Source organism: Archocentrus centrarchus, chromosome 1 (genome assembly GCF_007364275.1).
Source record: "Archocentrus centrarchus isolate MPI-CPG fArcCen1 chromosome 1, fArcCen1, whole genome shotgun sequence".
NCBI lineage: Eukaryota > Metazoa > Chordata > Actinopteri > Cichliformes > Cichlidae > Archocentrus > Archocentrus centrarchus.
The window spans coordinates 16,162,392-16,179,930 of NC_044346.1; the positions used below are offsets into that span (position 1 = coordinate 16,162,392).

A 17,539-nucleotide genomic window follows, 5' to 3' on the forward strand; every position below is an offset into this window, starting at 1 on the left:
CTGCTGTCAGTGCCGTTGACCACGTGGTATGACCTGTTCAGCTGACAGCCGGGGGAGGAAGAGGAAAGAAGATGGAAGGGAACCGAGACGAAGCAGAAAAATGTATAAATATAGCGACGAAAGCCCTCGAAGCCGGGGATAAGGAGAAGGCGTTGAAGTTTCTTAACAAAGCAGAGAAGCTGTACCCGACTGACACAGCCAAAGGTAGGACAGTTTGTGGCTGTTTACCCGGTCAGAGCTAACCAAGCGAAGAAACATCCTGCTCTGTGTTCGCTGATAATGTGTGTTAGCAAGTCGCTAACATCACCACAGGTCATCGGTTGACTAGTGTGTAACAGTGTCAAATGTTTGTCAGGTTACTTACGTTAATCAAAATTGAATTATGGTTTAAATACGGCAAAATTAGCGACACCCATTCCAGTTAGCCAAGATGTGGGCCTGACAGCTAACCTAGCTTGCGCTTCCCTGTAGATTTATCATTAGATAAATTGGGTTTATAGTTATGATCATCTTATCCTGTTGTGTTTCTTAATTAAAAAAAAAAACACACACACCTTACTGATACAGGGTCTTAGCTAAATGGGAAAAGTTAATCCACCGTCCAGCCATTCATTCAATTGACCAACCAATGCTAGTTGTCGTTAATGTTGACGTTTTAACTCGGTAGAAAAGCTGGTGTTTGTTTTTTGTCAATTTCACTTTCACTTCATTTTGATCCACATTTTTGAAGTATCGGGGGATTTCTGGGCTAGGGCAGAAGCTGGCAATGTAGGACGATGTGTCCATGCTGTCCAGGCCACGCAGCCACCCGGTCAATCCTTTAATTGAATGATTGCCCAGGGAAAGGCTTGAAGTGAAGGCTAATCCAGGACGCACGACTGTCTGTGAGATGACAGTAAACCAATAATAGGGATGAGAATTAGTGCTTTGGATTATAGTTTCGAAAAAGTCTTAAATATATAGCTTTGTTAGTGATTACATAATAACAGAGGAACTCACTGACGATTAGTAGCTCCTCAGCTGTTAAACTGTAACTTGTTAGTTAAAATGTGTCAGTGTGTCTGCATATTTATGTGCCTACACTGTCAGCATTAGCTCTGTGTGTGTGTAAAACACTTATGTTAATTTTCAAGGTGCCCACAAGAAACTTGGACAACTTGTTGGTTCTGATTTCTCACTGATTTGGATTTGATTGTGAAGAAGGTAGCAGCTGAAAGTACCTTTATTTTTGAATGTTTATCAAATAAAGCAGCCTCCCAAAAACTGATAACAATTGCTTGTGGAAATAGGAAAATGAGCTCTGCCCAGTGTATTAATCCTGTTCGTTGTCACCCAGTTATTGAGTGGACACTGTTTTTTCCATTTTTAGTAACAGTGACCTTGATCTTGACCCCAGTGACCCCCATATACAATCCCAACCTTACTTTTGTCATAAGCTATCTACTCATGATGTTTTGTAAGTTCAGTGGACACCTGTTTTCCTGCCATGGGTGTTCACAGATACGTCCCGTCTTTCAGCGGGTGTATAAAAAAAAAAATCCATTATTGACAAAGTAACAGATTAGAAAAGAAAGACATTAATTATAGCTTTAAAATAGTAATGAGAATAATTGTCACCACCTCGATCCATATGCACAAAAGATGTGCACTTAAATGTGATGAACATCACAAAGATGCTCAACTAGCAACAAGAACTTAATACAAAATGGCATCATGAAGAAGAGAAGTTATGAAGTAAAAGTTTTAAACTGTGTGCCTAAAGAAAAAAAAAACTACTGTACAGGAAAATGTACATTTTGTCTTTCTGGGTCGAGGATGAGTAGAGGGAGTTTGTAACTTGGCAGGGATCTTGGCAGGGATCTTACTAACAGACTGACATAATTACTGATAAAGATTAAAACTTGCTGGCTAGCGTAATCCTAAGTATGTGAGGAATTTCTATTAAATAGGCTGACTTAGAGGGGAGGGGACCGTTGCACTGGTGAAATGTTTTTGTAGTCATGATGAAGGCCTAACATGGAGAGAGTTTACTGTCTCAGGAACGCTGCGAGTCTAGTTTGTAGATGGGTTTAACGTTATGTGGTAAAGTAATGGGCCAGATTGCACCTGTCCTTGTGGCAGCTTAGCATGAGCTAACACAATGGGTATGCCTGCAACTGTCTGTAGTGAATTAGTTCACATTAAAGAGAGAATATTGCATAAAAAGGCATATAAATGCAGTATTATTAATATTCATCCCTAACCACTGTAGGCAGATTAAGTTTTGGCAGCTGCAAAAATATATTTCTGACTCTCCAAAGCTGCAAAATGTAATTGCACTAGCACAATGGGGCTTAACAGAAAGAGTTACACTAAACAATCCACAGTTTTCATCATATTCAGTAGCCTGGAGGGCCGTGTGAAATGGAAATATTGGAAATATAGTAAATGTTGCACCATGTAGAGGACAGTTGCACTTACATTGCTTGAGGAATATAATGAATAATACATTGATAAACAATTGAAAACATTTATGCTGCTGCCAAGGCAGAGATAATTGGTGTGCTGTGTTGTTGCTGTGCTTTCTTTGCACGTCCGTGCGCTCCACTCACCGTGTCTGGCATCAACATGCTGTACGTTCATGTCATGTTGAAGGTTATGCGTGATTTGCTGCACGCTCTCTCCTCTGCGAAACATAAAATGACTAATTAAATAAAGAATTTAAATCTGATTTATGAGTTAATTGAAAGAGCAGAGAATCAACATTGAAAGTCATTAGTATACATTTTATTTATCTCAACTTTGGGAAGTTTGTTAAAAGCATGGGTACTTTATAACCCTGAAAGAATTCATATTGTTTCATTTCTTTGTTCTCTCTTCTTTTAGCTTTGTTGGATGCATTAACAAAGAATGGGAGCTCAGCGAGTAATGGTGCATATCGCAGGAGACCAGCAGAACACTCAGAAACCACTGGTGCTCAGTCAGAACGAGACAACCCAGAATCTGGAGGAAGCGACACTTCTAAAAGCTTCACCAAAGAGCAGGTTGAAGGCGTGCAGAGGTGAGACTCGCCGTGTTTCCTTTTCCTCTAAAAATCTGTCCCACTTCAGTGGCCTGTTTTTGCGCTGTTCAACTTTGCTGCCGTTGGCCCAGCGACAGCGCCAGCGTTTCTTGGTTAAACAAAGGAGGGCAGTAAGGACACTGTGGTCTCAGCAGTATTGTGCACACACAGCTATCACTATGGGAACTCCTATATCTTGATGGGTTTCCCATTGGAATAGGCAGGCGTGTGAGCTAGATACTAGGTAACTCTCCATGTTTTAATTTTAGACCATAAGAACTAAAGAGAGAAAGGTAAGCAGACATTTTACACACACAGCACATTTACCCATATCCTAAAAAGCTCTTTATGGCACCCTGAGTTTATTTCTAGGGTAAACATGCTGCAGTTAAACTTAGCCACTCTCTCCCTTGTTTTTTTTTTTTTTTTTTGGTAAATCCATTAGGGAGGCTTTGGTGGGTTAAATATTGCATCATGTCTTCTGGGAAAAAGAAAAGGTGGTTGTGGACTTTGTAATACCCCAGTATTTTAATGTTTTTAGTGTAGTGTGAAAATTTCATCACATATACTTTATTATAATTATTAATAAAAAATTTTAAATCCAACCTAACAAAACTTTTTTATATCACTTTTCATAATTTACTCTTACCTATATGTCCAAAATTAACATTGATCTTGTAACACTGATTAGCCCAGTGATCCCTCACCTATCGCAGGGGTTACGTTCCAGAGACACCCCACCCCCCACCCCCCCACCCCGAAGTAGCGGTGTTATATTTATTTTATTATTTATATATTTTAAGCCTTTATAAACCCTTCCCACACTCATATAAACCTTTCCCACTCTCTTACTACAACTTGAATGATGAAGATGATTAATTATGTAGCTGTGCAGTACTGATTAGGGTTTAATCCCGGGATCCGGGATTCCCGGGAAATGCGATCAGAACAATTTCCCGTTTCCCGGGAAACGTTAGACGGGAAACCGGGAAAAAAGTCGCGCGCGTCGATTTGACTTTCAGAAAGAAAAGAAAGCTTCAGAATGTTAAATTTAAAGGAAATATTGAGAGAAGGGTTCGTTTAATGCGAAAAGCATTACTCTTCATTTCAGGCACGTTCAGCCTCCGTTTAAGGCTTCAGCCTTCATCTCAAGCGTTTTAATAGAGGTATTACACAGTTGTACTTTTTTCCTCTTTAATTTGTTGAAATCGTAGGCAATGTGTTTACCCTAAGGTATTTTGTATTATATAATTTCATATTATTATATATTGTTATATTGCATTATATAGCCTATAAAATATGCCTGCCCTGAACAATAAAGAAATATCTGTTTAACTTCGAGTGTTTCTTTTCCTCGTTTGCAGCCGCTTACTAACAATCATGAATTAGGATACGGGCCTAATGGGTGAAGAAATGATCATGAAATAGATTGCTTTAACATATTTCGCTTTTAAAATGGAGTTGAGTAAAATGTATATTTTTTAGGCTATAATGATTGGCCAGTTTTTCAATAGACGATTCACAGCGAACCTACTTTAACCCTCAGACACGGTGTTATAAATTTGCTGTTGCCAGAATGGCAATGACCAAGTCGTAGTGCATTACTCAAGGCCCTGTGTTATGCCATATTATAGTGTAGTACGGTAGTTAACTTTTCAATGACTATTACAGCGTTCCACTGGTGGAGATATAGCGCAACAGATGTCGCCACGACAGCGTGGCTGAGCCTTTATCAATGCTGTGGAGATGAACCGTATTGTTTTGTACCAGCAGTTGTAAAATAGCTTGGTATAATTCCATGTACAATGGAGGAATATTCGAATTATATTTGTTAAGGGAGTGTTGAGGAACGATACAACACCGCATAGCTCGAGCACTCCAATGCAGAGATGTAGGTTTTATTGCATTAATCAAGCCAACGTTGCCCCCTACTGGGCATAACAGGACATAGCTGGAAAGCTACCTCTACAATATCAGAATAGGTTAAGGCCGACACAGGCTACAGAAGGCCTAATTAAAATAAAAAAATAAATAAACTTTTTCCCGGGATTCCCGGGAAATGGCTCGTCATTTCCCGGGATTTGATTCATGTCATTTTCGGGAAAAATATTAAACCCTAGTACTGATGGCGATGAAGGTGGTGCAGTATCTTCGCCCTCGGCTGTAACTTCTATTTCCACTATTGGCGTAGGCGTAACTGATCTCTTCGTCCAAGTGATGAGCATAGTTATGTGTTACAGAAATACCTATATACCGCAAAAATCCCGTAATATAGTGAAAACTCCGCAGAAAACATAAGTGAACCGCGATATAACGAGGAACAACTGTATTTGATACTACAACTGTTATTGCTCTTATCAATACTGCTCATCATTCTATTATTTCAATGGCACGCTTATTTATTTATTTATTTATTTGGAAATAAATGAATCAAATTAAGAACAGAATTAACATGCTGCATGTTCACTTTTTAATATAATCAATAAATCAATATTCTAAAGTAGCAAACTGCAACAGTATTTTTTTTTACATTTGTAAAAGTAATTCTCTAACATGCAAATAATTGCATTTTAGATTAAATCACTATTTTGGCTTTCTGTGATTATTAAAACAAGCAAATCTGAATAAGATAATTACATAATTACAGTGACGCGTTCTCTTCTGCCTGTTGACACATCCATAAAAAGTACAGCCTGACAGATTTATCGGTGAGCTCATATCATCAGCCGATATTAGATTTTTGCTGATCACTCTGTATTTGCACGTATAAGCAGCCAATAGATGAAAATGTAAAAAGAAGAGATGGGAGAAACACCTTTCAGTCTTATTCTGAGTGTTCACATTGCAAGGTTTATCCGCCAGTGGACGCTCCGCAACTTCCCTGTTTGGAATTTCAGAAACACAACAACCAGCTGATCTGAGAAGAGTTGGGCAAACTGTAAACAAGTAAACAAATAAGATATAACAGAAATTGGTTCATGCTTCATGTGTCTGAAAGAAAGAAAAATATCTCAACTGAAATATTATAATATTCTCTTTTTAAATGGCAGAATAGCAGCACCAGTATCGGTCCTATATCAGTCAGCTTCCACTAAAAAGTTCCAATTTGCTCCCCAGGAGGCTTTGCAAGTTTTAGTTCACTTAATATTGTTTACTTTATTCATTTTGAATTAAATTTCAATGAAATCCACTTAATTAAAAAGACAAGGTTTTACTTCTGTTATTTTTTTTTTTTTTTTTACAAAATCTGTGTGTAATTGTGTTGTGCTTGTTGCCGCAATTGAGCAGTCCTAGTATTACCATCCCACCCTAAACCTTACAGTTTAGGCGCTCTGAAAATGTTTGAAAATTCAGATACTCTGACAGTTTTGGATTAATGATATCATCGCACCTGTTGCAAATATCATTAAAAAAATTGGCCACAAACCTATATTTGTATGCCTTGGTTTACTTGATGTGTGGGGGCTAGGCTGCTGACATATATACCATACACTGAGAAATAACAGATGAGCTCAGAGTTGGGCAGTCGAAAGTTGTGCTTTTCTCTGGCTGTGTGGACTTTGACTCGATGCTTAATGTGTGCAGTACTGCGCTGCAGCATGTTAGAGTGCCACCCGTGCCCCTGGCATGCAGGCTCAGAGAGACAGAAATGTGTTTTCTGGATCGGGAAATGCGAAAATGAATAATTTCTAAACTGAAAACAGCTTAGCTTATCAATATGGTAGTCTTTGATGTTTAGCCAGGTTTTGGTGCCCACTGTTAGCCATTTAGGTAGTTACTGAAAGTTTATGAAACCATTTATGAAAAGGTTTGAATGTTGAAATATTTACAGTGGAAGCATTTAATTCTCTCACCAGGTCCTTATAAATGCATATTTACAGGCCAGATGGCTTACAGTTGTCTGTGTGTATAGAAACCACAAAAGATGGAAACATAACTGCTGTGGCATTGAAAGGTTTATACAGCTGTTCTGATGTGGATAAATATCACACATCTCTTCGAGTGGGGCCAGAAGCATTAATATTTTAGTGACAAATATAAATTCAGAAGGTGACAGGAAAACAGACAGTATAACTCTGAAGGCGTTATATTTAATTCACATTCTGTTCCTGTCTTTCAGAATAAAGCGGTGTAAGGACTACTATGAAGTGCTTGGTGTGAGCAAAGAAGCAAGTGATGATGATCTTAAGAAAGCCTACAGGAAACTAGCACTCAAATTCCATCCAGACAAAAACCATGCCCCTGGAGCAACAGAGGCCTTTAAAAGTAACTTCACTCTGTTATATTTTGCTCATTTTGAAATGTGACTGACTGTGTGATGGTTTGTGTGTTTGTGACCTTGTTTGTTGTGTAGACCTGATCTGTAGTTCACAAGAAAAGCTTGTCTTTCCCCTCTTAACTCGACTTTTTTCTTCCAGAGATTGGCAATGCATACGCAGTACTGAGCAACCCAGACAAACGACGGCAGTATGACCTGACAGGAGGCGAGGAGCCGAGCAGCCCAAGTCACTCGCATGGCGGGGGCTTTGACTTCCACAGGGGCTTCGAGGCTGACATCACTCCTGAGGACCTCTTCAACATGTTCTTTGGAGGCAGCTTCCCCTCTTGTAAGTGAGCACTTCTGTGCATCAGGACACAAATGCCGATAGATGGTGTTGATCATCTTACATTATGTAGTCCTATTTAAAATAAATAAATAAATGACATGGGTTTTCCAGTAAGTGAGAAATGTAACCATGTTACAACTGTTGACTTTGTGTCTGATCTCAGCTGTGATATTTTATGTATTCTGCAGCCACTGCACACACTTTCACCAACGGCAGGACGAGCTACAGCCATCAAACGGATTACAGGCAGGAGAGGACAGAAGAACGAGGAGATGTATGTAGATGGGTCACAGTTTCTGTCTTGAATTTTTACATTTTTATTTACAAGAATTTCTATTACCTCAGTTTTTGTTAATGCTTGACGCCTTTATAAGCTCTTTGTGCTAATATATAACATATTGTGTTTGTCGCCAGGGTGGGTTTTCAATGTTTATCCAGCTGATGCCCATCGTGGTCCTGATTTTAGTGTCATTACTGAGCCAAATGATGGTGTCCCCTCCACCCTACAGCCTCTATTCTAGACCGTACGTGCACACCCTCTCATATTACTTTTTCACCTGTCACACCTTTGCACCTGATACCATGTAATTTCGTGCATTGTCTGCTAAACTTAGCCTGTAAAAGGTAGACTTGTAGACATGCTCTATGTTCTCATCTGAGCTTTTTGTAGGCTTTCTTTCACATTTTATTTCCACTGTACCCTTTGTAAATTACATGCACAGTTTGGTCTTTTTAGAGCTGAAAACAAAATGTAGAACAGGACTTAAAGTAGTCTCACCATGTGGGAGATTACTGCAGTTGTTAAGAAGTTTCACTTAAGCTTGTACCTCCTTTCGCTTTCAGGTCAACGGGTCAGACCATAAAGAGGCAAACAGAAAACCTGCGCGTCGACTACTACGTCACTAGAGATTTCAAGTCGGAGTTTAAGGGCTCAGCACTGCAGCAAATTGAGAAAAATGTAGAGGAGGACTATGTGTCAAACGTCAGAAATAACTGTTGGAAGGAGAGACAGACGAGTAAGTAACCATAGCTATAAATGTACCCTCAGAATTGATTTACTGAATTCAGTAATGGTTTATGCTTTGCGTTTTTAAAAAGTATGACAGAGTTTCTCCTCCCGTCTCATCCAGAAACAGATCTGCTTTACGCCGCTAAGGTATACCGGGACGAGCGAATGCGCAAGAAGGCAGAACTCATGACCATGGATAACTGCAGGGAGCTGGACAGACTAAATAACCTATTCCGAGGTGGATGAGTTAGATGCTTTTGGGTCATGTAAAACTATATGAATAGATATGTATATTCCTTTTTTTTTTTTTTCCTTTTTTTTTTTTTTTTTAAAATGAAGAGTCTTTAAACTAGGATAAAAACACTTAAGGACACAATTTAGCTCTGCTGTTGTTGTGTTTTTTTTTTCCCCCTGACATTCCCCTGCCAACTTCTCTTCTTCCTCACTCCAGTCTGGCCCTTGGAATCGCCTTGTTACATTGTAATAGACCAAGGTACGCTTTTTTTTTTTTTTTTTTTTTTTTTTTTTTAACTCTTTTTTTAACTCTTAAGTGTGTTTTCCTGAAAATGGGAAAGAAAAGGACACTTGATTGTAAAGGGCATGTGCGCTTTGAGTAGTGACAACTCGAGAGGCGATCTGCACAAGCAAATTAGTGTTGTAAGAACAACAAATGGCTTCTGGCATCATCTGCTTGTCATAAACATAAGATGGGAGACAAAATAGGCCCATCTGGAGGTGCCGTCCTCCAGGCGAATCGGGTTCTTGAAGAAAAAGAATGCTCGGCTCCCGACTCACCTCCACCTGTGGATGAAGCATTATCACTGACTTTGCTACTAGAGAACGTTTTATATTGTCCAATCTAAAATGTGACTTTGGTTGGAACTAAATGTGGATGGACAGTTAAACTTACTCATAAATGGTTGTATGTTTTGATTTTTGAATGTTTAAAGTTTATGCAGTTATTTAAGTAACTCTAGAAGAAAAGGTTTTTCTTCAGTGCTCGCCTGATCATTTAAATAAAATCAAATTACCATATACTGAATGAAATTCTCTGAGTTATATTGAACAGTAAGTTTGCTTAAATTACACAAAAACATCTTCACATGTATCAAGTGATGGGTTTTAATGTGTCTTCTCCCACCCCAAGAATTTTCTGCTGCTATGCTAATACTGTGGGTGTAAATGGGATTTTCAGTCGTGAATGTTTTTGTACGTTTGTTTTTGTTAAAACGACTGACAGTAAACTTCACCAGCCAGTCTTTTGAGCAGGTACTGCTGTTTGTTCTTGGCCAATTCTATGAAAGAAATGCACTCTGTAGGTACAACTTGCTAGTACCTGGTTTGACCTGCAGTTGTCTTCATAACTACTTTAAATCTTTGGCATAGATTTCATCAAGGTGCTGGAAAGATTCCTCAGATTTTTGGCACCACAAAGTTACTGCAGATTTGTCAGCTATTCTTTCATTGACGTGCTGCTGTGTTTTAATGATGCTCAGTTGGTAATAAGGGGCCCAAAGTGTGCCAAGAAAATATCTCCTACATCATTTTCTGTTTTTCATACCACTCTCTTTAAACCCTAGAGATTGGGGGGGGGGGTCCCAGCAGTTCCTGAAATACTCAAACTTCAGGCACCAACAACCACGCCGTCACTTAAATCAGCTTTCTTCATTCTGATGCTCAGTTTGAAGTTCAGTGCCTAAACGGCTGGTTCTTATAGAGAACCTTTCTACTCAAAAGTGCTTCATACAACATTGATTCACTCATTCTACAAGTGCTTTCTATTTACCATTCACACACATTCGCACTGGAGAGCAACCTGGGGTTCAGTATCTTGCCTAAGATACTTTGGCGGGCAGACTACGCTACCTGAGCCACAGCCGCCCCTGAAGCATTGAGCTGCTGTCCTGTGTTTGGTTATTTAGCATAAAGACATTGCTGTGTACATATAATTATGTAAAGGCTCGTTTTAATGATTTACTAGGCCCAAGAGGTCTTCATTAATTTTTTTTTTAATTTTATTTAAGCAGTATGAATATCTGGTTATGTCGCAGGGTCTTTTAAAGATAAGCTAAGCTGCTGCTGGAAGCAGTTGATACTTCAGCCTTGGAGATGCTATGAACTATGGGTAATGAAGGCCGAAGGTAAGCTACAACGTCAAAAAAAATAATTGTACATGTTTATAACACTTACATTGCATAAACTTGAATATTACTCCTGAGCTGAAGTACGTGAGACATGCTGCATACAGACAGCGAATTTTTCTTTACTGAAACGTCATCCTAGTTTGTTTACCAGCGGTCACGTGACACCGCCAAATCCGGAAACGACATCACAGCTGGTGCCACCTAAGTGAGTTTGGAGTGAAATGAAAACAAGCAGGCGTGAAAGTTAAAATGGCATCAAGAAAAAGCTTTTAGGAATAAATAGGTTAAGGAAAAAAACCAATGTGCACGGAGACGCTGCTTTCTGGCTCTGACGATAAATAGACCATGAAGTACCACAGCTACATATGTGTCTTTCTGCTGGGTTTCCACTCTTGTGGATGTTTTTCACGAGTATCTGCTACAAACCAAGAGCCAAAGACTCCAGACTGGAGAATGACTCTAAAAACTATTCGCAACGGGATCCACAAGATTGACACCTACTTGAATGCAGCGCTGGACTTGTTTGGTGGCGATGACGGCTTGTGTCACTACAGATGTAGCGATGGTAAGCTAGATCCTTACTCCATCTTTCAAGGTCTTTCTCCAAGCGAGCAATGACTTTGTTAAAGTACTTTGTAACCCATGGTGTCCAGAGTGTGTAATTTAGGAAAGTCGGGACCCTGGTAGCAGTCATGCTGGTACATCAATTATTTGTACTACTTTCATACATTACTTTCTCTGCTATCTCGCTGTCAGCTAAGGATCAGCTTGAAAATTAATTTTAAGTTCATTTAACATCTAGAGCGAGGAAATATTTACACGATCCCCTACAGTACTGTGTAGAAGTCTTAAGCCACCCCTCATTTCTTATGGTGCAGTGATTATTAAAACATGTGCAAACATACATGGAGATAGAGTATATAAGTTAATATTTGGTATGACCACCTTTTATTCTTCAACACAGCCTGACCTCTCTTTGGCAACTTTCCTGTCATTTCTTTTAGTAGTCTTCATGAATAGTTCTCCAAGCTTCTTGAAGGACATTTTCTGCATTCATAATTCCATCTATTTTGCAAGATCTCCAACACCACTGGCTGAAATGCAGCCACAAACCATGACAGAGCCTCCATTGTGTTTTACAGACGGCTGTAGACACTCACTGTTGTACCACCTCCATACATACTGATTATGATTGAACCAAAAATTTTCATATTTGTATTCATCACACCATGGGACCTGTTGCTGATTTTCTGTCCAGTTCTTGAGTAATTTGGCATTTTTCAGCGTTTTCGCTCTGCTTCCCTTCCTTATCAATGGCTTCTTGACAGCCACCCTTCCACTGAGACCATTTCTGACGAGGCTTCAGTGAACAGTAGATGGATCATCTGAAGGTCCAGATGCATCTTTCAGATCCTGTGTCAGGTGTTTGCTGAATTTTTTTCCCCCCATTTCTTAAGGACCTAATTTTCAGACACTGTTCATCTGCTGAAGATCATTTTTATTAGACCTGCCAATTCTTCTTTTGTCCTCCACTTGTCTACTTTTCCCAATTTTGTTTAAGGACAAACTGCACAGCGTGCCAAGATATGCCAAGTTTATGACTAATAGCTCTTTGGGAATCACTTTTTGGTGCAAAAATACTATTTTTTATGCCTGTCAAACTGTGTTATTGTTCACAGATTCAACTAAAGAAATGGGAACAGCAGCTAACGTGTACCTAACAATACAATTTAATTTATTGATTCTTTGCTAAGTTGTCAGTTATGTGTAGACACAACCCTGGTTTGCTCCTTGAGCTAGGAGCCTTATTTATTTATTTTTTTTTGCTTGAATGGTTCATAGGTCAGTGTTACAACAGTCAGTGTTTTCATAGTACTATATGTGGCGCAGCAAGCCTTTATAATGATCTGTAAACATGTAATCTCTGACTACAAGATAACAGATAGTTGAAGAGTAAGAAATCTCATCAGCTTTGCTCCTGTCTCAAAGGGTACAAGCCGGTGCCTCGTCCTGGGTACAAAAATCCACCACCCAATGGATGTGGCTCCCCCCTGTTCGGAATTCAGGTAATCCAAAGGAGTTTGAGAGAGGGAAGGCACAAAGTGTGTTGCTATGTGCATCCAGCATGTCGAAGTGCATAATTTTTATATAGCATTTAATTTGTCTAATGTGTATACATAGAATATACACCCAAAATACACACACTAGTCCATAGTGCAAGGTACAGTATACGTAAAATGTAATCAAACTGCCTAGGTCAATATTATTGGCAGAATTGGCTCCAGATACGTTTGCTTTAGAAAGTATTCAGATACTTTTTTGCACACTTTGAAGTCTTGTACATTTATTTTTAAATGACTAAAATCATTTTTTCCCCCCACAGTTTGCACTTCATAAATATCTTGTAATAATTGAAATTTGTCTAGAACTTAACCTGAGTCCACTTGTTTCATATTGAATCAATGTGACATAAACAATCCCATAATACACACTTAAGTCCAAGGAACTCTCTGAAGACATTCACAGTAAAATTAAAATTTCCTGGCCAGAGAGTTGACCAGAAATCCAGATGTTTTCTCCAAAACAACAACAATACTGCACAGATAGGTAAAGCTTGTCTGAAGGGAACGCATAGATTGAAGATGCTGCTGGAGTGGCGTCAGAGCTCTGATTCTCCTGGTCTGATCTAACCACAGCGCATATTTAAAACAGAACATCTGTGGACCAGTCTGTAGACGACACACAAGCCTGTAGAAACATGTTTACGGAGCTTCAATAAAGCTTCGCTTTAAAGGTCTGAATGTTTGCCGTATGATTAATTGAAAATAGAAAGTAATTTTGGAAAAAATGCCAGTATTATGTTATTCCTTTAAAATTACATTTACAACACAATAGTGTGCAAAACATCTAAATACTGTCTGAAGCGACTGTGCTGTATTTGTCATGTATATTTTTTAATACATTAGGTTTTATTTTCTGTATATTTTTAGAAGTTCTATTTTATAGTTTGGGAAGTGTGACTTTCTACTGCATGGCACTGAACAGGGGTGGCATTCTATTCTAAATCCCATTTATATGTTTATGTAGGAAGGAAGTGTCTGCAGGTCATAGTTTGTCCACTAGTTAGCAGTGACGCTGTCAATTTAGAACAACTTTGTTCCGAAAAACATAATTAAAAGTAATGAAATTTAGAATTAAAAAAATAAATATTACCTACATATTTCCAGATACTCATAAGTTTCACCCTCACAAGTTCAGTATTAATTGGAAGGTTTTAAAAACAAAAATCTAATCTGAGCCGCAGTAACTGTAGCTCGCTTTCACAGAAGCGTGCGTCTCATTCTAGCGGTGTCTTTCTCAAGTTGACTCCAAAACATGTGTATTACAAACAGCTACTGAGTAACTGACTTGTTTTTTTCCAGTTTGATGTAGGTATCCCATCCATGACCAAATGTTGTAACCAACATGACCGCTGCTATGACACCTGTGGCCGAGAGAAACACGACTGCGACGAGGAGTTCCAGGTCTGTCTGGAGAAAATCTGCAGGAATGTGCAGAGGACTCTGGGATTGGCCCAGACTGTCCAAGGTAAGAGATCAGTGACTGAGGAAGTAAATGTAAAAGGCTGTGCAAAAAGCCAAACAGGGTTTTAAGACTGGGCTTGCCTGGGACTAGAGGTGCTTATAGAACAGAGTAGAACCTAGATGCAAGTTAAAAAAAAAAGAAAAACCATAAAATATGGAATAGCATATAATACAATAGTTTTGCATGTCACAGAATGGCAGGTATTCATTCTGCTACAACATACACTTGGCCTGTGCTATGATTTGATACAACTGGCTTTGATCCAACACTCTTACATATATATGTCACATTAGATGGATACTATACTGTGAATCAGTCATCTTGCACACTGAACTCTATTACAGCTTGCTACACAGCAGCCAGACACTAAATAGCCTGCATTAGCTTTTCTGATGAAGTAACCTCCCTTCTTTACTGAGAGTCATGAACCGCCACCTTAGCTTGTTACACAAGTGATAAAACGCACATTAAACAGGGGGAAGTGCACTGCTTACATCCGCTTCGATAGCCAATTAGCTGCCTCACACTAAGGAGATTAATTCAATTTAGCTGATTTGCACAGTAGGTGCACAACTGCATGCTGACTCACTGTCACATTGTCATGGCTCACTGGGACACTTGAATTAAAACAGAGCCATGGAGTTAGTAATCCCTTTCTTGTCATAGTATGAATTAAAGACTTGTAGGCTGTACTCTGTGTTGTAGTTCATTCTTGTCCTAATGTTTTTGAACAGCTCAGCATTTGAAGATTACATATTTACAATTAGTGATCTCACTCATTTTAGTTAGCAGCACTTAAGGCGCTCCTAAAAGTGAAATCAGATTAACCAGCGTTGCCATCTTAGTCATGCATTAAGATCTGTGTTTACATCATGTCGTAATAAACCAGTGTTTTCAACAGAGGAAACCAAGGAGCTTAAAATGCTTCAGAGCTTCATACTCTAGTCTGAAAAGTTATAATTAGTGCATGTTTATGCTACAGTGTTGTTTGATCTTTTATGCCGTTGGCAAACTGATATACATAATCACAGTGTATGATTAATGGACCACATCAACCACCCATTGTCTAAAAAAATAAGCGTACTACTACACTCATCAGCCAGACACTATTTACTTCCATTAAGTGAATAAAAATTAGAGCATTTTTTTGGGTCCCCTCAAGTCCAGTTTACTATATAAATGTCATTTTAGCACCTTTTTAGGTGGTTACCAGGCAACACAATTGGGTCATAATATATCATATACTACATATATACTAACAACATGCAGTTCTGAAAGAAAGTGGAAAATAAACCCAAGGCTTACAACAAAGCATCTAAGATAAATTGATTAAAACTGCTGAGACCCAACTGAGATGATGTGGCATGGCCTGCAAGCGGCACTGTTCAATCGAGACATCCCAGGAATATCGAGCTGAAGAAATTAAGTGTTTTGTAGGATAAATGGTCCAAAAATCCTTCTTGTTGTAGTACAAGTCTCATTAGCAACTGCAGGAAAATTCTGATAGAAGTGGTTTCTGCAACCTGTACTATGAGTGGTTACTCAGTGTGTTCAATAAAGACATCAAGTACAACAGCCTGTATGTTATTAATTTTGTCTGATTATGTCTTTCTATAATTAATGACTCAGATAAAGGCTGAAGTCAGTGATCAATTTTGAAATCCTGGCAATTCCCATAAATCTGGATATCTGGGCTGCTGTGTGAGAACACAAAAGTTATTCAGGGAGTTCTGCAGGGTTCTATGCTGGGACCAGTTCTGTTTACATTATACATGCTTCCCTTAGGCAGTATTATTAGAAAAGCCTTCACACCGTCTCATTGCTATGCAGATGATATCCAGTTTTATCTATGAAGCCAGATGATACAAATCAATTAGTTAAACTACAGGCATGTCTTGATGACATAAAGGCCTGGATGTGTCATAATTTTCTTTGTGTAAATTCAAACAATATAACTGTAACTTATAGTTAAGGTTGGAATAGGTCCCATAGTTATTCTGCTATAGGCTCAGACTGCCGCTAGACTTAATGTGATACACTGTGAGCTCTTCTTCCGATTATCACAAAGTACTTGCTCATAGGGGCTCATAGGGTCTTTACCTTACAGTATAATGCACCTTGAGGTCACTGTTGTGATTTGGTGCTATATAAATAAACCTGAGCTGGATTTAAGTGATGTGAGCTGCTTTTTCTGTTCATGTTCTTTCCTTTAATTTTTTTTTTTCTTCACAGCATGTGAGTCAACTGTGACTCTGCTTTTTGATGCCGTTATGCACTTGGGATGTAAGCCGTACCTGGACAGCCAACGAGCATCATGTGTGTGTCAGTATGAAGTGAAGAATGAGCTGTGACACCGCGACAGGAACGAGACTGTCGGGCTGACTCGTTCAGAAGCACAACACTAACGGAAGGATGCTAGAAATAAACTTTGTCTTTCTTAGATGTTCTCAGGGATAGATCTTCTTGGTTTGCACTAATCTGTGTCTGTTGCCTCCTTTTTAGTGGAGAGTGGACAATTAATATCTTTCCTATGAAATGATTATTTATATATTTTTAGTGATGTTTAATGTGATTACTCCCTGATGGACAGAAACACGATGTTCAGGGTTTCTGTGGTTTGCCTCTAAACCAACAGTTTGTTTTATATTTCTGTAAAGTCTTTAGAACTTCCTCAGAAGTTTACATTAAAAAAAGACTGTATGTTCAGTGTGAACACTTCTGATTGTTCTATTTTAATTCAACTGGCAAAAACTGTTTGTTTTTCCCCCTGAAATTAATGCACAGTTCAGCTTATTCTGCACAATATACATTATAGGAACATGTGATAAGTCAGCAATGTTTGTTTCTATTGTATCTGAAGTGCTGATGGCTGCAGATGTGACTTGTAGAAACATCTGTTAAATTTTCAATAAAAATAGCCGTGTTACGTTTTTATCCATTTTTCATTATGAGCCTTTAAATGTATCATAAAAAATAATTATATAAAGGCTTTATGTGCTTAATCATGTGTGTATGTTGCTGATTGTGTGACATAAGGCCAGTGAAATATACCAGGGTTAGATCTTTAGCTCACTTAAGCTTTTACATTCATCTCCTTGTTCATGATGTGGTAGATATCTGGTTTTGCAGAACACCAGGTTGAAGATGCCCTATG

The 17,539-nt window shown here is 38.7% G+C and overlaps 2 protein-coding genes across 2 annotated transcripts; both read left to right on the top strand.

Annotated features, from left to right (window-relative positions):
* The first annotated feature begins 8 nt into the window (after positions 1-8).
* dnajb14 (DnaJ heat shock protein family (Hsp40) member B14) lies at positions 9-9,738 on the top strand. Its single transcript, XM_030732384.1, has 8 exons — positions 9-204; positions 2,866-3,040; positions 7,161-7,306; positions 7,459-7,647; positions 7,836-7,921; positions 8,062-8,171; positions 8,491-8,663; positions 8,778-9,738. The coding sequence occupies exons 1-8, from the start codon at positions 72-74 to the stop codon at positions 8,900-8,902; spliced, it is 1,137 nt and encodes a 378-aa protein (XP_030588244.1). The 5' UTR covers positions 9-71; the 3' UTR covers positions 8,903-9,738.
* A 1,241-nt stretch (positions 9,739-10,979) lies between these two features.
* On the top strand, positions 10,980-17,331 carry pla2g12a (phospholipase A2, group XIIA). The gene is made up of 4 exons (XM_030735341.1): positions 10,980-11,365; positions 12,790-12,866; positions 14,223-14,388; positions 16,618-17,331. The coding sequence occupies exons 1-4, from the start codon at positions 11,146-11,148 to the stop codon at positions 16,734-16,736; spliced, it is 582 nt and encodes a 193-aa protein (XP_030591201.1). The 5' UTR covers positions 10,980-11,145; the 3' UTR covers positions 16,737-17,331.
* Positions 17,332-17,539: the final 208 nt, after the last annotated feature.

What these genes read in the sequence shown, in the direction of transcription:
- dnajb14 (XM_030732384.1), top strand. Translation starts at nt 72, where the DNA reads ATGGAAGGGAACCGAGACGAAGCAGAAAAATGTATAAATATAGCGACG. An exon ending in CCCGACTGACACAGCCAAAG is followed by an intron (nt 205 to 2,865) that starts GTAGGACAGTTT and finishes CTCTTCTTTTAG; the next exon opens with CTTTGTTGGATGCATTAACA. An exon ending in TGGAGGCAGCTTCCCCTCTT is followed by an intron (nt 7,648 to 7,835) that starts GTAAGTGAGCAC and finishes TGTATTCTGCAG; the next exon opens with CCACTGCACACACTTTCACC.
- pla2g12a (XM_030735341.1), top strand. Translation starts at nt 11,146, where the DNA reads ATGAAGTACCACAGCTACATATGTGTCTTTCTGCTGGGTTTCCACTCT. An exon ending in TCACTACAGATGTAGCGATG is followed by an intron (nt 11,366 to 12,789) that starts GTAAGCTAGATC and finishes CCTGTCTCAAAG; the next exon opens with GGTACAAGCCGGTGCCTCGT. An exon ending in ATTGGCCCAGACTGTCCAAG is followed by an intron (nt 14,389 to 16,617) that starts GTAAGAGATCAG and finishes TTTTCTTCACAG; the next exon opens with CATGTGAGTCAACTGTGACT.